Source organism: Tursiops truncatus, chromosome 10 (genome assembly GCF_011762595.2).
Source record: "Tursiops truncatus isolate mTurTru1 chromosome 10, mTurTru1.mat.Y, whole genome shotgun sequence".
Taxonomy (NCBI): domain Eukaryota; kingdom Metazoa; phylum Chordata; class Mammalia; order Artiodactyla; family Delphinidae; genus Tursiops; species Tursiops truncatus.
In genome coordinates this window covers 67,461,567-67,477,622 of record NC_047043.1, presented here as the reverse complement: position 1 = coordinate 67,477,622, position 16,056 = coordinate 67,461,567, and the positions used below count along the sequence as shown (strand labels likewise).

The window sequence follows — 16,056 nt, the reverse complement described above, 5'->3', positions numbered from 1 at the left end:
AGAACCAGTGTTTCTCTCTTCTTGGGCATATGCTCCCGGTGGAAGAATATCTGAGTGAATTCCAAAATATTAATGGTTATCTCTGGGTGGTGGGATTCTTTGGGTAATTAGTTATACAGATCATGTATACAGCTTCTTCCTAAGCGGTTATCAAGAAAGTAAGCTCTAGTGAGGTAAATGTGACATTACCATCTCTTCCAGAATGATTCCAGCTTCCTTAGTACGCTTCATGAAGTCTACTTGCAGGTTCTGACCAAGAACAAAGACAGCCACAACCTATGACTGGAGCAGAGTCGATCCAAAGGCAGAATGGCGACCTCAGAAACAATAGGCCTCATCATGGAAACTTCTAAACAGAACATTGAGTTTTGAGAATCCTGAAATTGAGCCTATGAGAAAGAGACTCATTCCTTAAGAATGTTTTCCAAGTGACGTTCCCAGTGATAATGGAGGTTTCACTGTGAAGCATCACCAGCAGACCTTTGTTTTGACAAAAAAAAAAAAAAAAAAAAAAAGACCATTGTGTTGAGTTGTGTGGGTGTTTTCATCAGATCTAAGCAAGTTTGTGAAATAAGGAATCTGATTTTCAACTCACTTTCACGTTCAAGGTCTTAGGGAAAAGGGGTCACCAGCCTTGCAGCAGTCAGAGTTCAGCCCAGTCTGCACCCCTCTCCCCTCCACTCCCCCCCTGAAAACTTGAGCATTGGGCTGGTAGTCAAGTTCAGAACAGAGCAGAAGTCAGCTCTGTGCAAAGTAGCTTCGTGTTTTAAGGGTCAGAGTTTAAGCTGGCAAATTAGGACTGATTTGTTCAAGTGAAGTATGTTTTATATGAATGCCTCACTTGGGCCTTAAAAGTTCTGAAATTTCTTAATTGTGTTTTGTTTTTAAGTGTCCCCAGTGCTGCCATGTGGCAGGCTCCCAGTGTGGGGATACATTGGAATCAGGCCCTGCAGGCCCTGTCATGGTATGGGAGCAGGCGTGGCACATCTTTGAAATAAAGGCTGGGACTGGTAAGGCCCGAATTCTATCAGAAATCTTCACTTTAAGTTACTCTCCAGTGGTTTTGAAAATGTTACATTTGTGTGTGAATCATAGCCTTATTTTCCTTTTCTGTCTAAACACAGTGAGAAGTCATTGTTAATTGTTTTCCTTAACACTTTGACAAAAGGACCAGTGGACCAATCTGACAAAGCCATTCTGGTTCCATTCCTCAAGTCTACTGAGAATAGTTTTAAAGCTATGCAGAAAAGGGAGCTGTTATTCACACTGCCCTTACTTTATTATAGAATATGGAGTTAAAAACAAAGTGTGAAATTCAGAACTTTACCAATGTATTCCTAGGCTGTGAGTACTTTTGCAGCCCGAAGTGTGAAAATATGTAAAGATGCTTTGTTATGCTGCTATTGATCTGCCATGATTTATATTTATTCTTTTATGGCATGTAATGGTGATTAGTAATATTTTAATGTAGATTTTGATTTATTTCAGCAATAGTAATTTTAAGATATTCTTTGAATGAAAATGTCTTCGTTTCTATGATACAGGTCATTTTGTAGTATTTAACCAATTAAGATGCACTGCTTACTTTTCTGAGCACTATTTAATGATGGGGTAAAACCCAATTGGCTCAACCAGCTAGCATAAGGATTAGCTGTGAATAATGCTGACAGATGTAATGGTTCCTCGGGAACAATCATTTAAGCTTTAATGGTAACTCAATCATAAGTCCACAGATTTTTTTTTTTCTAGCTGAGATTTTAGAAAATTACTTGTGAATTACATACTTGTTTTAGTTTGCTCTTAGTTTTTTAGCATAAAGAATACCTTGATTGGCTTTTGTTAATCTAAACATGCTTCCTGGGCAACTTTTCTGCTTCCCAATTTAGTGTCTTCTATTGCATTTACCTAGTTATTTGTGAATTGCGCAGAAGCCAGGGAAGCTTTTAAGTTCTCATACTCCATTAGGAATAGTTTGTTTTCAAAGGTAGTGTGTAAATTCAGCAACCAAAAATGAATTGCTTGCGTGTCACCTGGGAAAGAGAAGGTTACAGTAAGACGTGAAGTGTTGCTGACACCAGGAGATGGTGTCCAGGGAGCCACGTGACTGTTCTCAGAAAACAGTTGCCCTGGTAGGTTTGCTCGCATCCCAGGTGTAGTCTCAGTGGGCTTTGGTAAGTGGAAGAATCGAGGGATTCTTGTTATGATAGACATTTGAATTGAAATGATGATTTGAGTATGGACAATATTACAAGAGAGTTGAGAGAATATCCTGAAGAGGGTCTTCAATCAGATCTGTTAATTTTCACCCTTTAATCCAAGGAATGAATATGACAGACAGTAAAGAGAATCTGTGATAAGGTTTCCTTAGTGTGAAAGTAAATTTTTAAGTGCCCAAGTCATGGAGACTTGAAAAGGGTAAACCTGTTTCAACTCCCAGATTTATGTATTCAAAGCATTTTGAAAATTCAGAAGCCAGAAGTCCCCCGTCATGATGACTAGGAAGTTCAGGCCAGAATGAGTCCCTAGAGAAGTCAGGCCAAGCCTGAACAGTTGCAGTTGGATGACCCTGGCCCGAAAGTCGCAGTTCAGTTGCCTTATTCCTCATTCAGGCTTCTGTCCAGAACCTCATGCTAGTTTAGGTTGCATGTTTACATTGCTGCAGTGACTTTACTGGAATCTTAGTTTTAAACCTTAGGTGAATCAAAATGGACACCAAAACAGAGATGCTTCTTGCTAGGTTTGCAACTTCAGGTGACCTGCATTTAGGTCACCGTGACTGTCTGTATGCCCCCCCCCTCACCTGGGTGGGTGGCACTACCTTCTTTGGTTGTAGTTGATGTGGTGTCTTTGAATGGACTCCCACCTCCCAAACAGCCTTGCTCCTTTCCTTTAAGGAAGAAGCTCCTCCTCATTGTGCATCTCTCCCGAGGTTTGTAAGGTGTGACTTTGAATCCTAGGTTTTCAAGTGACTGTCAGTTTCAGAAGCATTCATGCCGTCTGCATGTGAATGTGAGTGTCCATGGCTTACTTTGGAAGGCTTTTGGGAGTGGGGTTTTGTTAAGAGCCCAAGTTGACCTGGGTCCTTCTCTGCCGGAGGATGCACAGGCTAAGTTTAGAATATGACCCGATTTTGCATGTCAAGAATTGTTCTTTTTCCACCCATGTTTTCTTGTAAAAATTTTAAACCCCATCAAATCTTCTACTAGGTAAATATTTTTAAACCACGCAGCTTTATTACTCTCCTCCCCAAAGAATGTAGTTTGAAATTTTCTCATTTTGGTAGTAGAGGCCATAACTGCCATTGTATTACTAACAATGCAACATGAAATTGAAGGTGCCTAACTGCTTAAAAAACAAAATTAGCCATCATACTGTAACTCTGGGCAAAATGAAACACAGAGGAATGAGAGGCAGCACAGGCACGAGTGGGCTCAGTCCACGAGAGTGAAGACGAGGAATCACACGGACGTGTGTCCTGCATTCTTGCTGCGCGTTTGCTGCTGAGCACGTGTTTCTTTCTTACTTGTCTTTGGTTTTCTTCAGTTGTATTCAAAGGGCCTTCTGGAACCAATAGTGCCCTGTGTTTTCAGGTGTCTAAAACGTTAAGATCTGAAACAAGTAAAGCAACTTACACTGAGCTTTTTAAAGCTGTGCTTGAGAACATTTCCCTGAGTGGGCCGGGGCCTCAAGGAGCCTGTTTTTCAGCAAATTCAGCAGGAGAGATGTGTGCAATGTTTCACTCAGTTTTGTATTTGACATCTTCATTTGAAATGCTATGATGCAATATCGTTCACTTTGAATGGGGAAAATGCAAAATTGTGTTTCCCTTTTATCTGTGTGATTCCTTAAGAAACGTGTTTTTAACAGTATGTGTTCTAAATGGTTTTTTATTCTGTATTCCTGCTTTGGCCATGTGGCTCTCATGATCTTCAGTGTACCAGAGTCTCAGCGCCCTGAAATGTGAGCATGAGAAGCTCTGGGGTTACAGCAAGATTTTTGTTCCATGAGCGCAATACAGCATCATTAACATTTTTAATGGTATGGATTTTATACCATCTGTGTATGTTTGCAAATATTAAGTTATTACCTGTTTTCAGATGAGCATTTTTCATCCTAAATTTTATATGTTTGCAAATATATTTTTTTAATAAAAGTTCAAAACCAAGTTTTAGCACCTACTAAATTTTAATTGTGTTTTTATTGAATTTACAGAAATAGGAACTTTTGAATGAGTTGCTACACTTTTCCAGAGTCTCCTACTGCTGAGAGGGAGTGAGGTGAGAGAACAAAACAACTCCGTTTATTCCTCTGAGTTTTCCCCAGATGGAGGGTACAGGTCTAATCATGACCAAAAACACTGTTTTACAGGGGACTTAACCTTCCAGGTCACTTCCCAAATTCACTCAGTTTATGTGTGTTGAGTTGTCATATGTGCCAGGCATCTAGGATGATAAGGAAGGAAAGAGGGAGGGAAGAAAGTAAAATGTCATCATTATGGGACATAGGGAAAAGGAAAAAAGTGTTAATCATATATCTCCCTAGTAATTGTTCACATTAAGTGTGTTTCCAAATGAAATTCTCTCTAAAATGTTTGACATACCTGCCTGCTTTTTTAGAGCAGAGCATATGCTTAACCCTTGCTTTATGACTTTCGTACACACACCCCAGTCATCATTAATGCATGCTCATTCAGCACTTAAGCATTGCTGTCCATTATTTTCCTGATCTTCACAATAACCCATTTTAGGGAGAAGGGAGTTGAAGCTGAGAGTGACAGGGCCTGCTGCTTATTAAGCCAGTACTGAGTTAGGGACCCGAAGCCAAGCAGACCAGAGGGCTGGTCTAGAACTCCTTTCTTGACTCCATTGCCTCCACGATAAATTATTCTAGATTGCTTTCTATAATTCCTTAGGTCACACATTACCACTGTTTATTAAAAGCTAGTTTGACCTACTCACGTGCTGCTTTTCAGCTGTCATGACCTAGGAAACCAGGCAACCAGGTTCATTGGAATTTCGTGAAAAACTAAGGCCACTGGATCGTGAACAAGAGCCATAGGGTTTGGGATTTTAGGCTTCCTAGTTGTTTCTAATGATGTTTTCACTCACCGTTTATGGATCCTGGTTCATGCTGTTGCTAAAAGATATCTCGTCTTAGGCTTCCCTGGTGGCGCAGTGGTTAAGAATCCGCCTGCCAATGCAGGGGACACAGGTTCAAGCCCTGGTCCGGGAAGATCCCACATGTCGCGGAGCAACAAAGCCCGTGTGCCACAGCTCCTGAGCCTGCGCTCTAGAGCCTGTGAGCCACAACTACTGATCCCCGCGTGCCTAGAGCCCATGCTCTGCAACAAGAGAAGCCACCGCAATGAGAAGCCCACATACCGCAACAAAGAGTAGCCCCCCCCTCCGCAACTGAAGAAAGCCCGCATGCAGTAACAAAGACCCAACGCAGCCAAAAATAAAATAAATAAATATTAATTGATTAATTAAGTGATAAACTTTAAAAAATACCTGGTCTTTGAGTAAGTGTGTGAGTTAGAAATTGCTGAGGCTTCTGTGTTTGTCAGAGCTACAAGAACCAGCCTGTCTCCTGGATGAGCAGCTAGAAATCCGGCCATGGGGTTTCCTCTAAAGATGAAGCCAGGTTCTTGGAAAGCTGAAGGGAAGAGCAGCAAAACAGTCACTAAACCAAGCAAACCCTGGAGCCCAGCCTGCATTCTCTCCTTTAGGCCGTGTCTTTTGGGGTCTCTGTTACCCCCAAATGTAATGGGAAGACGCCAACAGGTTTCTAAAGGGCTTAGATCAATTCAAGATTCTCCACCTGTCTAAGTTTGCTGCCACGCTCATGCAGACGGAACCCATGGCAGGGCGGGCGGGCGGATGGGGCTTACATATATCTCTTCAGTTCACCAGGCAAATTAGCTAAAAGTAAAGCTGACTACTAAGAGAGCTCTTATGCCCAGCGGTAGAATGGCTCGGAAGGAGGTGATACAAAAAGGCCGCATGACAGTCACATCATGTTTCACAGGTACTTCTTTCACGTAAGTTTGAATATATTTGAAGTACAGTCCCACAAGTAATCATAACCGACGTTTGTTGTGTGCTGTGTGCTCTGTGTGCATTCCTTAACCCTCCCCACATCCCTCGGAGGTGGAGGCCATTCAAAGTGCAGCCTTGGGAAAGGGCCACTCACGACACCAGCTTCCTGTCATCCTGGGAAGGGGCAGAGGCCCTGGCTGTGGTTAGACTGACGTCAGCCCATCAGTCTAAAAAGGGTCCCAGAATTTGGAGCTGAGAAGCCGGCCACAGTCCACAGGAACTGCTGCTTGCTTACCACGTCCCTGCCCCTCCAGAAAGATGGGTCTGGTACTGCCTGAGCCCTGGCAAAGCTCTAGAGGCAACCCCAGCAAACCACCCACCATGTTCTGTGGAATTTCTCAGTGTTGGCAATGGCGCCCTGGCTTCTGAAGCATGTACAAAAATCTGGACCCCTACACATTTTGCTAACGAAGCCCCGTTTTGTTGTTTCTATATCTGACACGTTCCTGCCCCCACAGACTGCCCCTCCCAGCCTCTCCCAGGCAGGGGTCTTTCCCCTGGACAGAAGGGCTAACATCCTCTCCCGTCCTGCTGGCACCGAGAAGCTTCCCTGATTTCTGTTTGACCCTTACCCCGACAGGCCCCCTGATGGGAAAGGGGATGCTAGCAATGTTGCCGGCCAACACCCCCATTTACTGTGTGGTCTCCACCCTAGCAGGCACCTCACCCCCTTTTAAATAAACAAATATTTTGTCATTTCACCTTTACCATTTTGACCTAAAATTCATAGAGAATGTAACCTATGCCTACATAATTTTTAAATAAGACCTTAATTGTGATCTAAAGGAGACGTTTTAAAGTAATTTATAATCAGATGCTCCATATTAAATATGGAAATGCTTGGGCATGACTACACAAATTCTCAGAATGCCCCCGTAAATAGGAGCCCTGGTCTTCACTCTGACACAGCTGCCCTTCACCCAGAAGACGGCCGCTCTCCCACAAAGGGCCCGTCCAGGGCTGACACACCCGCCCCCCTCCATCGCCTGCCCTGACTCACTGGGCTCCTGCCCAAAAGGAGACCAAGGAGCTGTTTGCGCTCCAGCCCAAGATGGCGAGGTTATTAATTAACATTCCCCGAGGACTTTGGAGCCCTTAAATGCTGGGCCGGTGCGTCAACCTCAGAGAGAGGTAGGAGGGAAGGTGGGAGAGAGACACACACACACACCCCCTATTTGTTGGTCCCCATCCGACCCTTGGGGCCGGGGGTAGCAGCTGTTCTGTCCCAGACTCAGTGCTGGACACTATGGGCACAGCCCCACACACGCCTGCCCTGTCGCCTTAGCCTGGGCTCCATGGTAAACTGCGATTTCGGGAGCAGGGATGCACGTCACTCTGGAATAGAGTGACTTTGACCGTCCTGAGCACCTGGGGGACACATGTCATTGCCTCGTTTTCCAGGTGAAGGAACTGATCACTGAGTGATTTGCCGAAGGCCATCCGTCCAAGTTCACCCAGCTAGGGGGCAGCAGAGGCAAGAGTTGACCTGGACGTGTTCAGTTCAAACCTCCCTCTGGGTTTGTGGAACGTGGAAAAAGCTTTCGGGTCCCTGGAGAATTTTGAAGCACGTTTGGAAATGACAGTGGCGTCGCTGCCAGTCACCTGTTGTTATCCCTTCCTCCCAGGTATGGCTCTTCAGAGGGCTTTCTCAGCCCTAGGCCAGGGGTGGGGGGGTGGGGGGTGCGTTGGAGTGGCTCAGGGGCATCCTGCCAGGATACTGGCCAAGCTGGGAAGCCGAGGTCCAGATCTGAAATGGGTTTATAGTCTCAATTCCCATCACCCATGCCAGCATGACACAGGTACAGTTTGGTGGCAGGGGATACTGTTATTTCAAAATTTGCTGTCGGTTGTCACTTCCTCCTTGGAGCCTTCCCTGATCTGCAGTCTCAGCAGGCAATTCTTTATACAGATCACAGGACAGGGCCGTGTGGCCCCTGCCGACCTGTGACCTGTGATCTGAGAACCAAGACAGGATCATCTTCTTCCCCAAACATCTAGCACAGTGCTGGCACACAGGCCTTGGTAAATGCAACAAAGGAGTGAATTCATGAGAGAATCAAAGGGTCAATTGAGGCCTCATCAAAGTCACCAGAAGGAAGGCTGACTAGATGTCATTGCTAATTCTAGGGGTGGGGTGGGGAGAAAAAGCCATTGTGTTTGGAGGGCAACCAACCTGGGTTTGGGACTTCCTGTGGCTGCTGACTGTTCCTCCCAGCCAAACACTGTTACGGCTTCGTGTTTCCCAGGAGGAGCCGTGTGGCTCTAAACAGGGAAAGGATCCCTCTCCATGCCTTTCTCCAGACTGCTGCAGCCCTACCCTAAATAACCACCACTTCAGTTCTTCAACAACTGCCCAGGAGAAAATCCACTTAATCTCCCCACAGCAAAACAAAAATGTTCATCTTTAATATCCACAGGAACAAAAGCCACCTCTACCACCCAGCTTGCTCAGGGAAACCAGGAGATATCAGAAGAGGGAACAGGGTGACAGTCTCTCCCCACTCTGTGCCGCAGGCCATGCAGGCGGGCCCGGCTGCCCTAGAAGTGCCCTGACTGTCAATAGCACTGCCCAAGCCCTGCCTGGCATGGCACACCCAGACAGGAACTGATGAGGGCTGTTGAGGCAGCTCCTTACTCCCCACCCAGGGAGGTGCCCAGGCTCTGCTACTCAAACCGCAAGCTGCAATGACTAGGCACTTTTCCTTTGTGTGCAAGGAAAGCAGGCCTGGCAGGGCTGCGCTGGGCTCCATGCTGGTGCTCACCTTTCAGGAGTGCCAGGTGCCTGCAGCCCCGGCCTTTGGGGGTGACTCAGAGGGTCGACCACCCAATCTGGTCCTGGGATTGGCCAAGGACACACAGTGATGACCAGAAAAGAAGCCCTCTCTCCCAGAAGCAAGTGCTAGCTATAGTGAAAGCACAAGTATTGTTTGATACAGTATAAACGCAGAAGCAACGCAAACGTCCAACCAAGGGGGGACAGTGGATGACCTTCCTCTTCGCCAGTAATAATTCTGGGGGAGAAAAGCACGTGGACTCTGCGGGAAAGCATTTAAGATGCACAGTGATATAAACCAGAGGGATCATGACCTTACTTAAAATATTCATGTTCATGGATAAAAAGGGAAAAAAAAGGCTGGAAGGAAATAACCAAAATGTTGTCCTTAGTGACCTCTGGATGGTGGATTATGGGGGATGAAGTTTTCTTCTTTGTGTATCAGTCAGGATACAAGCAGAGAAGCAGAACCTGTAGGTCTATATTAAAGATTTGTGGCAAAGAATTGGATTGCTCCAAGGTGGTGGGCCGAGGGGACTGATAGGTAAGTCACAAACTGCAGAGGAGGCTGGAGCTGCCACAGAAGAAGTCACTTTGCTTCTTCAGCCTTTCAACCAACTGAATCAGATCCACCCAGTTATCTAGAATAATCTCTTTTACTTAAAATCAACTGATTATGGGATTTAATCACATCTACAAGATACCTTCACAGCAGCACCTAGGTTAGTGTTTGATTGAATAATTGGGGACACAGCCTAGCTGAATTGAAACAGGAGGGAAGGGGGGCAGGGCACAACCTTTGAAAGAATGACATAGCCCGAGGACATGACATAAACGGATTAGAACCAAATGGGTCCAAGATGGTGGGCAAGTCGACTTCCACTAGACCTCGAGCCTCAGTATACGCTCATTGTAACACATCAGTAAGCTAAATGACAAACCTACAGGTGCCATGACAGTTCCAAGGCCAACCATAAGGATGAAAAAGTGGGCAGTGGCCCAGTTCATGGAAATCCCCGCCCCTTCCTGGAATAGCTGGAATACTCCTCCCACTCATTAGCCTATGAAATTACCCACCCTTATAAAAACTGACAATCCCATACCTTGGTGCCTTTCTCACCTTCTGAGATGGCCCACTCTGTCTGTGGAGCGTTTCTCACTTCTTACCTATTACTTTGTCTCACTGAATCCTTTCTGCAATGAGACATCAAAAACCTGAGCTTCATTAAGTCCTGAAACCAGGTGTGCAATCTCAGTTGGAAGACTGGGAGTTTGGTCCGGGTTCTAGTCCCGGCCATGTGGGTTCAAGTCCCAGTCTGGGTTTTGGCTGGGTTTGAGTCCCGGCACGTGAGTTCAAGTCCCAATTTGGGGTGCATGGTTTCAGAATGACATATAAAACAGACTGTCAGAGTATTTTGCTATATTCTCAAATTTTCTACAAAGAACATGTGTTGTCATTTGTATAATTTTTTTTTTTAAGCAGTAAGTGACAAAACCACCATGAGATACCACTTTGCACCTACAAGGCTAGTTAAAATAAAAAAGACAAGAGGATGGGCTTCCCTGGTGGTGCAGTGGTTAAGAATCTGCCTGCCAAGGCAGGAGACATGGGTTCAAGCCCTGGTCTGGGACGATCCCACATGCCGTGGAGCAACTAAGCCCGTGCGCCACAACTACCGAGCCCGTGCGCCACAACTACCGAGCCTGCATGCCACAACTACTGAAGCCCGTGCTCCTAAAGCCCGTGCTCTGCAACAAGAGAAGCCATCGCTATGAGAAGCCCGTGCACCACCACAAAGAGTAGTCCCCGCTCACTGCAACTCGAGAAAGCCTGCGTGCAGCAACAAAGACCCAACGGAGCCAAAAATAAAAATAAATAAATTTATTTTAAAAAATTATTAAAAGATACATTTCTGCAAGAAGAAAAGTGAATCCAGAGAGAAGATTTGGGAGTAAAGAAGCAAACCCTGACTGGTTCAAGTCCCAGCGCGTAGATTCAAGTCCCAATCTGGGTTTAAGCTGGGTTTGAGTCCCGGCATGTGGATTCAAGTCCCAATCTGAGGTGCACAGTTTCAGTACCACGCAGCTTACGGGATCTTAGTTTCCTGACCAGGGAATGAACCCAGTCCCCCGGCAGTGAAAGCGCTGAGTCCTAACCACTGGACCACCAGGGAATTCCCAAGTTGTGATTTTTTTAAAAAGCAATAAAATGAGAAAGGAAGGAGAGAGAGCCATATGCACCGGGGTTAGAGCTGACTTCTAGCAAAGTCGAGGAGCTGGTGAGTTATCCCCTGTGTCCAGGTTCCCTTTCCCCACCCCTGCCTCCCTGTCATGGGGCTCTTGCCCAGTGCCCACGGTCCCAGAGTCTGCAGGTGTCCTGGAGAAAACCATCTATAAAACTCATCTCAGAATTCTCTCTTCTCATTGATTTTCCCTTTGCTCACTGGCCAAGGGGGTCTAATACCTCCTGCTGCCTACATACCACTGCCAGGAAGAGCTTACAGCTGTGAAAATGAGGGTAGCCTCCCCACCTTGAATTTGCTTTCCCCAGGCAGAGAAAGGGAAAACAAGAAGAAACCTCTGTTTGTTGTGAGAATGAGCCCATTTTACAGATGTGAGGAAACAGAGGCCCAGAAACATGCAGGGATCCACTCAAAGCTATGCAGGTCTTGGATTCCCTCCCTCTGCCCTCTCCCCCAAGCACATGGCTGAGAGGCAGAGGTGACTGAGTCACAACCAGACTTCCTGGAGAGCTCATTGCCAAATATGTATCAAGGGCTTTAGAAGGGTTGCCACCCTCTGACCTAGCAGCTTCCCATTGAAAACTCTGGGAAAACTCCCAGCTAAGCTGCCAGGAGGACAAGGATTTAGGTACCACATGTTAACTGCAGGGTAATACATCTTGGTGAAAACCTGGAAGCACTCCAAATACTCATCACTAAGGGATGGTTAATAATGAGGACATAGCTCCATGATGGGACAATACACAGCTAGTAAAAACGATGTCTTTGAAGAATTTGGGAATGCTAATGGGAAAATGTAAATGACAAATGGAGAATTTTATGTGATCCTGACAATAAGAAAACAAAAGAAACTACAGTAGCAAACACCTAATGAAGGGACCCCCACTTCTACTCTCCAGCCCCTCTCCCTGACCCTTGACCCTGTTTTATTTTCTTCAAACAATTGTAATAAATCAGTATTTGTCAAATGAGGGAATTCCCTGGCGGTCCAGTGGTTAGGACTCCGAGCTTCCTCTGGAAGGGTCACAGGTTCAATCTCTGGCGGGAGCTAAGATCCTGCATGCAGCGTGGTGCAGCCAAAAAAAAAAATTTTGTCAAACGAACAAATGACTTTACCAGTGGTCCTCTTTGGGTGGCATTACATACAATTTTAGTTTACTTCTAAATTTTCTATACCTTCCAGGTTTTTACAATGAGTGTACTTTACTTTTACCTTTGGAGGGGGGGCAGTGTTTTTAAAAAACAAGAACAAAAACAAAAGTTAAATCAGAAAAATCAGAGGTTCTGTGAGTTGAACTGTGTGTCATCTCACGTCCCTGGGGGCAACATTATCAAAAGAAACTTTACCCCAAAAATGCCTCTGGAAGGAAATTTCCGGCATTGAGAGGAGAGATGGATTTATTAAAACTGAATTCTTCATCAACCTACAAGCCCGTTAGAGAGTGTCCAACGGGCCCTCTGCTATGCATTGGTGGACACGAGGCTGGACACATCCTCACACAAGGACCCATCCCAGGCCCCCACAGGCTTTGAGCCCCGGATATGAGTCAAAGACAGTGTTCTGAAGACCCAGACTGGGATGTTGCCTCCACTGCAAGCCCCGTGCTGACTGTAGGGCCCCCAGCACTAGCCCAGGCCTGCCCCAGGAGCCGCACGTGGGCCAGACCTGCCAAAGTGATGCCCAGTGCTGTCATTCAGGAACACAGCTGCTCGGGACCCGTTCACGCCTCATTGGTGTCCACTCAGGGGATGTGCAGAAGCACATCAGGATAGCTCTGCCCTGAATTTCATGTAGATAGCAGAGCAAGGGCAGGAGGGACCTCCCACTGGTGAGCACCCACCGCCTGGAGGTTTGCTCCCAACTCAAAAACATCCAAGGAAACAGCCTGGCTTATGAAACACAGAGGCAGCTTTACATAATCGTGAGAAATTACAAGAAAAAGCGCATTCATAAAAATGCATCTCCAGGGCTTCCCTGGTGGTACAGTGGTTAAGAATCCACCTACCAATGCAGGAGACATGGGTTTGAGCCCTGGTCCAGGAAGATCCCACATGCCACGGAGCAACTAAGCCCGAGCACCACAACTATCGAACCTGCGCTCTAGAGCTCGCGAGCCACAACTACTGAAGCGGGTGCGCCTAGAGCCCGTGCTCCACGTCAAAAGAAGCCACCGCAATGAGAAGCCCGCGCACGGCAACGAAGAGTACCCCGCGCTCGCCACAACTAGAGAAAGCCCGCGCCCAGCAATGAAGACCCAAAGCAGCCATTAATTAATTAATTTAAAAAATTAAAATAAAAAAAAATGCATCTCCCAATCTCAACAGTGCTTTTTTCAAGATGGAATTTTGTTTTGCTTTTTTTTTGGATTATAAAAGTCAACAGTGTTCACTAGCACTAAATTCCAGCCAAAGAGAAATTCATAAAGTAGAAACCCAAAGTCTCCCTCAGTCCAACCCTCCAAAGTCCCCCATGGCTTGAAGTCTGTCCTTGCAGCCTCTGTTCTGCCCAGACACACTTACGAACACACACATGCATGGGTACACACGCATGCGCATACACACACATGCGTGTGCACACTTTAATTTATTTTTGACAGAAATAGGATCACACTCTACCTGCTGTTCTATACCTTGCTTTACTCTGTTTACATGTCACAGACATCTCCCCACCACAGCTGGACTTTCAGTGCTTCACTTAGCCCCATGGCGTAACCAGCGAGGCATTGAACTCAGGTCTGTCCAGGTCTCCCTGATGTTTTTCTCTGGAGAGTTCTCAGCCCCAAAACAGAATTGCCTGAGTGTCTTCTTAGAAATGCAGAGCCCCAGGCCCCACCCTAGGGATTCTGATTCAGAAGGTTAGATGTGGTGACCAGGGATTCGTGGGTAGAATAACTGTTTCAGGCAATTCTTATGACTCAGCCAGCTAGGGGACTGTCATGTCTGGTGATTGGGACCCTTAGGAGCTACAGTTCCCCACAGGCCCTTCCAATTTCTGTCCGCAAGTCAGAAATGGGGATACTTTAGAGTATCCCCATTTCTCAGGAGGCTTGGTCTTCACACCGATTGGGTGAAATGACCACGTAGGGCCCCACCAGCCCGTGCCTGCTGCCATTGCGGACATGCTTGCCCATGGAACTTCCCTCAACATCATCTCCCAGGCACAGAGTTCCTAGTGGAAGGGCACGAGCACTGTGGAGGTCTTCATGTCCAAGGGTCTAGTTGGGTGCCCAGGTCTGAGCAGCAGGAGGAGCTAGACCTTGGCTCTGCCCTGTGCCTTAGCTAAGGCGCCCAGACCTTGTAGGCCAGGGGGGTCGGGGAGCGGGGCAGGAGGAGAAGGCTGTGGTGATGCCAAACTGGGTCTTCTTCACCTGGAATCCTGGGATGACAAGAAGCTGCCCAGGGGTCCCTAGAGCCCCACAATGGGGCAGGTGGAGGGGCATTTTATTCTATCACTGCTGGATCCCCAGAGCCATGGAGAGAACTGTGCCACCATTAGAGACCAGGGTGGGTGCAGAATGGCAAGGATTAGTCCCATTGGGCAGAGGGAGAAATTGAGGCTTGGAACAGGAAAACACTGCTCTAAAGGCCAGAGTTGGAAGGCACAGAGCTTCCAAAGGGTTTCAAAGGTATGTCTTTTCTTATCAGACTGAGGGCAGAGGCACACGTCAGGTCTCTGACATGGCATACCCCTGGGGCTATCTCACTCCAATCCAGCCTTCAGCCCTTGCCAGCTTTGGACCCAACCCTGGGTGGGCAGGCCTCCGTGGGCTGGGCCGGCAGGACCCAAGTGCTGTGAGATGCACTTGGCTTAGGGTCTGGCTGGGCATCTGGGAGCCAGGCCAGCAGAGGAACAGCCAAGGAGCACCCAGAAGTGGGGTGGGGGACTCAGTCACATTCAGTCCATTGTCCCTCATGACCCAGAACTCTGAGTGTTGGCAAAAGACACAGAGGGGACACAGGCAAGGAAGGCCTGGCCACTTGCCTCCCTCAGCTTGCTCAGGGGCTCAGCATCAGACAGATCTGATGCAGCCCCCTCCTCAGCCACTGATTTGAGGGGATACCTTTCTCTGTCCTCTGTAAAATGGAGCTTCTTCCTGTATAAGACGTGGTAAAGGGTATCAGCCTCCTGGGGCATGTGGGGTGGGTGAACTCCACCGACAACATCTGTGATGACGGTCCCCTCCCTACTCCCTCTCGGGGGACCTTCATCCCCCTGGGGGGCCAGGGGACCTGGTAAGAGCAGAGGTGGGTTCTCCTGTCCTTACAGACCTGGAAACCAAATCTAGTGATCTCCCTAAGAGTCAGCAGTGTTATTAGGCCTTAATAACTTGTGAACGGTTTGCCTCTAGTAATTTCTCGGTTAACATTAACTGATATTATCATTACTACTCATATGTATTCTCATTTTCATAATCCTCATCCTCCTACAGGCTCCTCAAGCCCTGGGGTCCCTCTCTGGGGCTGGGGCTCGAGGACAGGGCGTGTTTGCTAGGGCAGAGCTCCCTGCACGCACCAGCCCTGTGACCTTAATTGACCTTACCAGTTTCAGTTTGCTCATTTTTACTAAGGTACAATCAATGAAGCCTCCCCTCTCAGTTTCACTCCAGGGCTTTGTGGAGGAAGGAGAGCGGTCTGCAGTGAAGATGCGAGTCAACAGAAGAACCCTGAGCCGGGCCTAGAACCTGCAGTTATTATCACATTATTTGTGTCGGTGGTTAATCCCGGCATGGCAGTGCAGCCTGACTCACAGGAGCCTGGCAGCCCGCAGCTGCCCCGCAGATTTCGGGGGAAGGAAAGAGGGACGGAGAGGTTAGGCGGGCGGACAGCATCGGGCTGGGTACAGAGACTCCCAGGCTCCCGACGGTCTCGGTTTCCTAACAGCGCCGGAGGGCTGGGGCGGGGCTGCCTCCGCTGGTCCGGGGGCGGGGCGGGGCGGGGCAAC

The 16,056-nt window shown here is 47.4% G+C and overlaps 1 protein-coding gene and 1 long non-coding RNA gene across 3 annotated transcripts in view; one reads left to right on the top strand and one right to left on the bottom strand.

The window, feature by feature from the left end:
* DCP1A (decapping mRNA 1A) overlaps nt 1–466 on the top strand; it is a 57,345-nt gene extending 56,879 nt beyond the window's left edge. For both annotated transcript variants that reach the window (XM_019947506.2, XM_019947507.2), the window contains one exon: nt 202–466. In XM_019947506.2, coding sequence (XP_019803065.1) covers nt 202–282 — 81 coding nt within the window. In that variant the 3' untranslated portion in view covers nt 283–466. The remainder of the gene's footprint in view (nt 1–201) is intronic.
* A 27-nt stretch (nt 467–493) lies between these two features.
* On the bottom strand, nt 494–5,655 carry LOC109552154 (uncharacterized). Its single transcript, XR_002178917.3, has 3 exons — nt 5,511–5,655; nt 5,109–5,190; nt 494–4,442 (listed from the first exon to the last, which is right to left on the bottom strand). It is a non-coding gene; the product is annotated as an uncharacterized lncRNA (long non-coding RNA).
* Between the last annotated feature and the right edge of the window lie 10,401 nt (nt 5,656–16,056).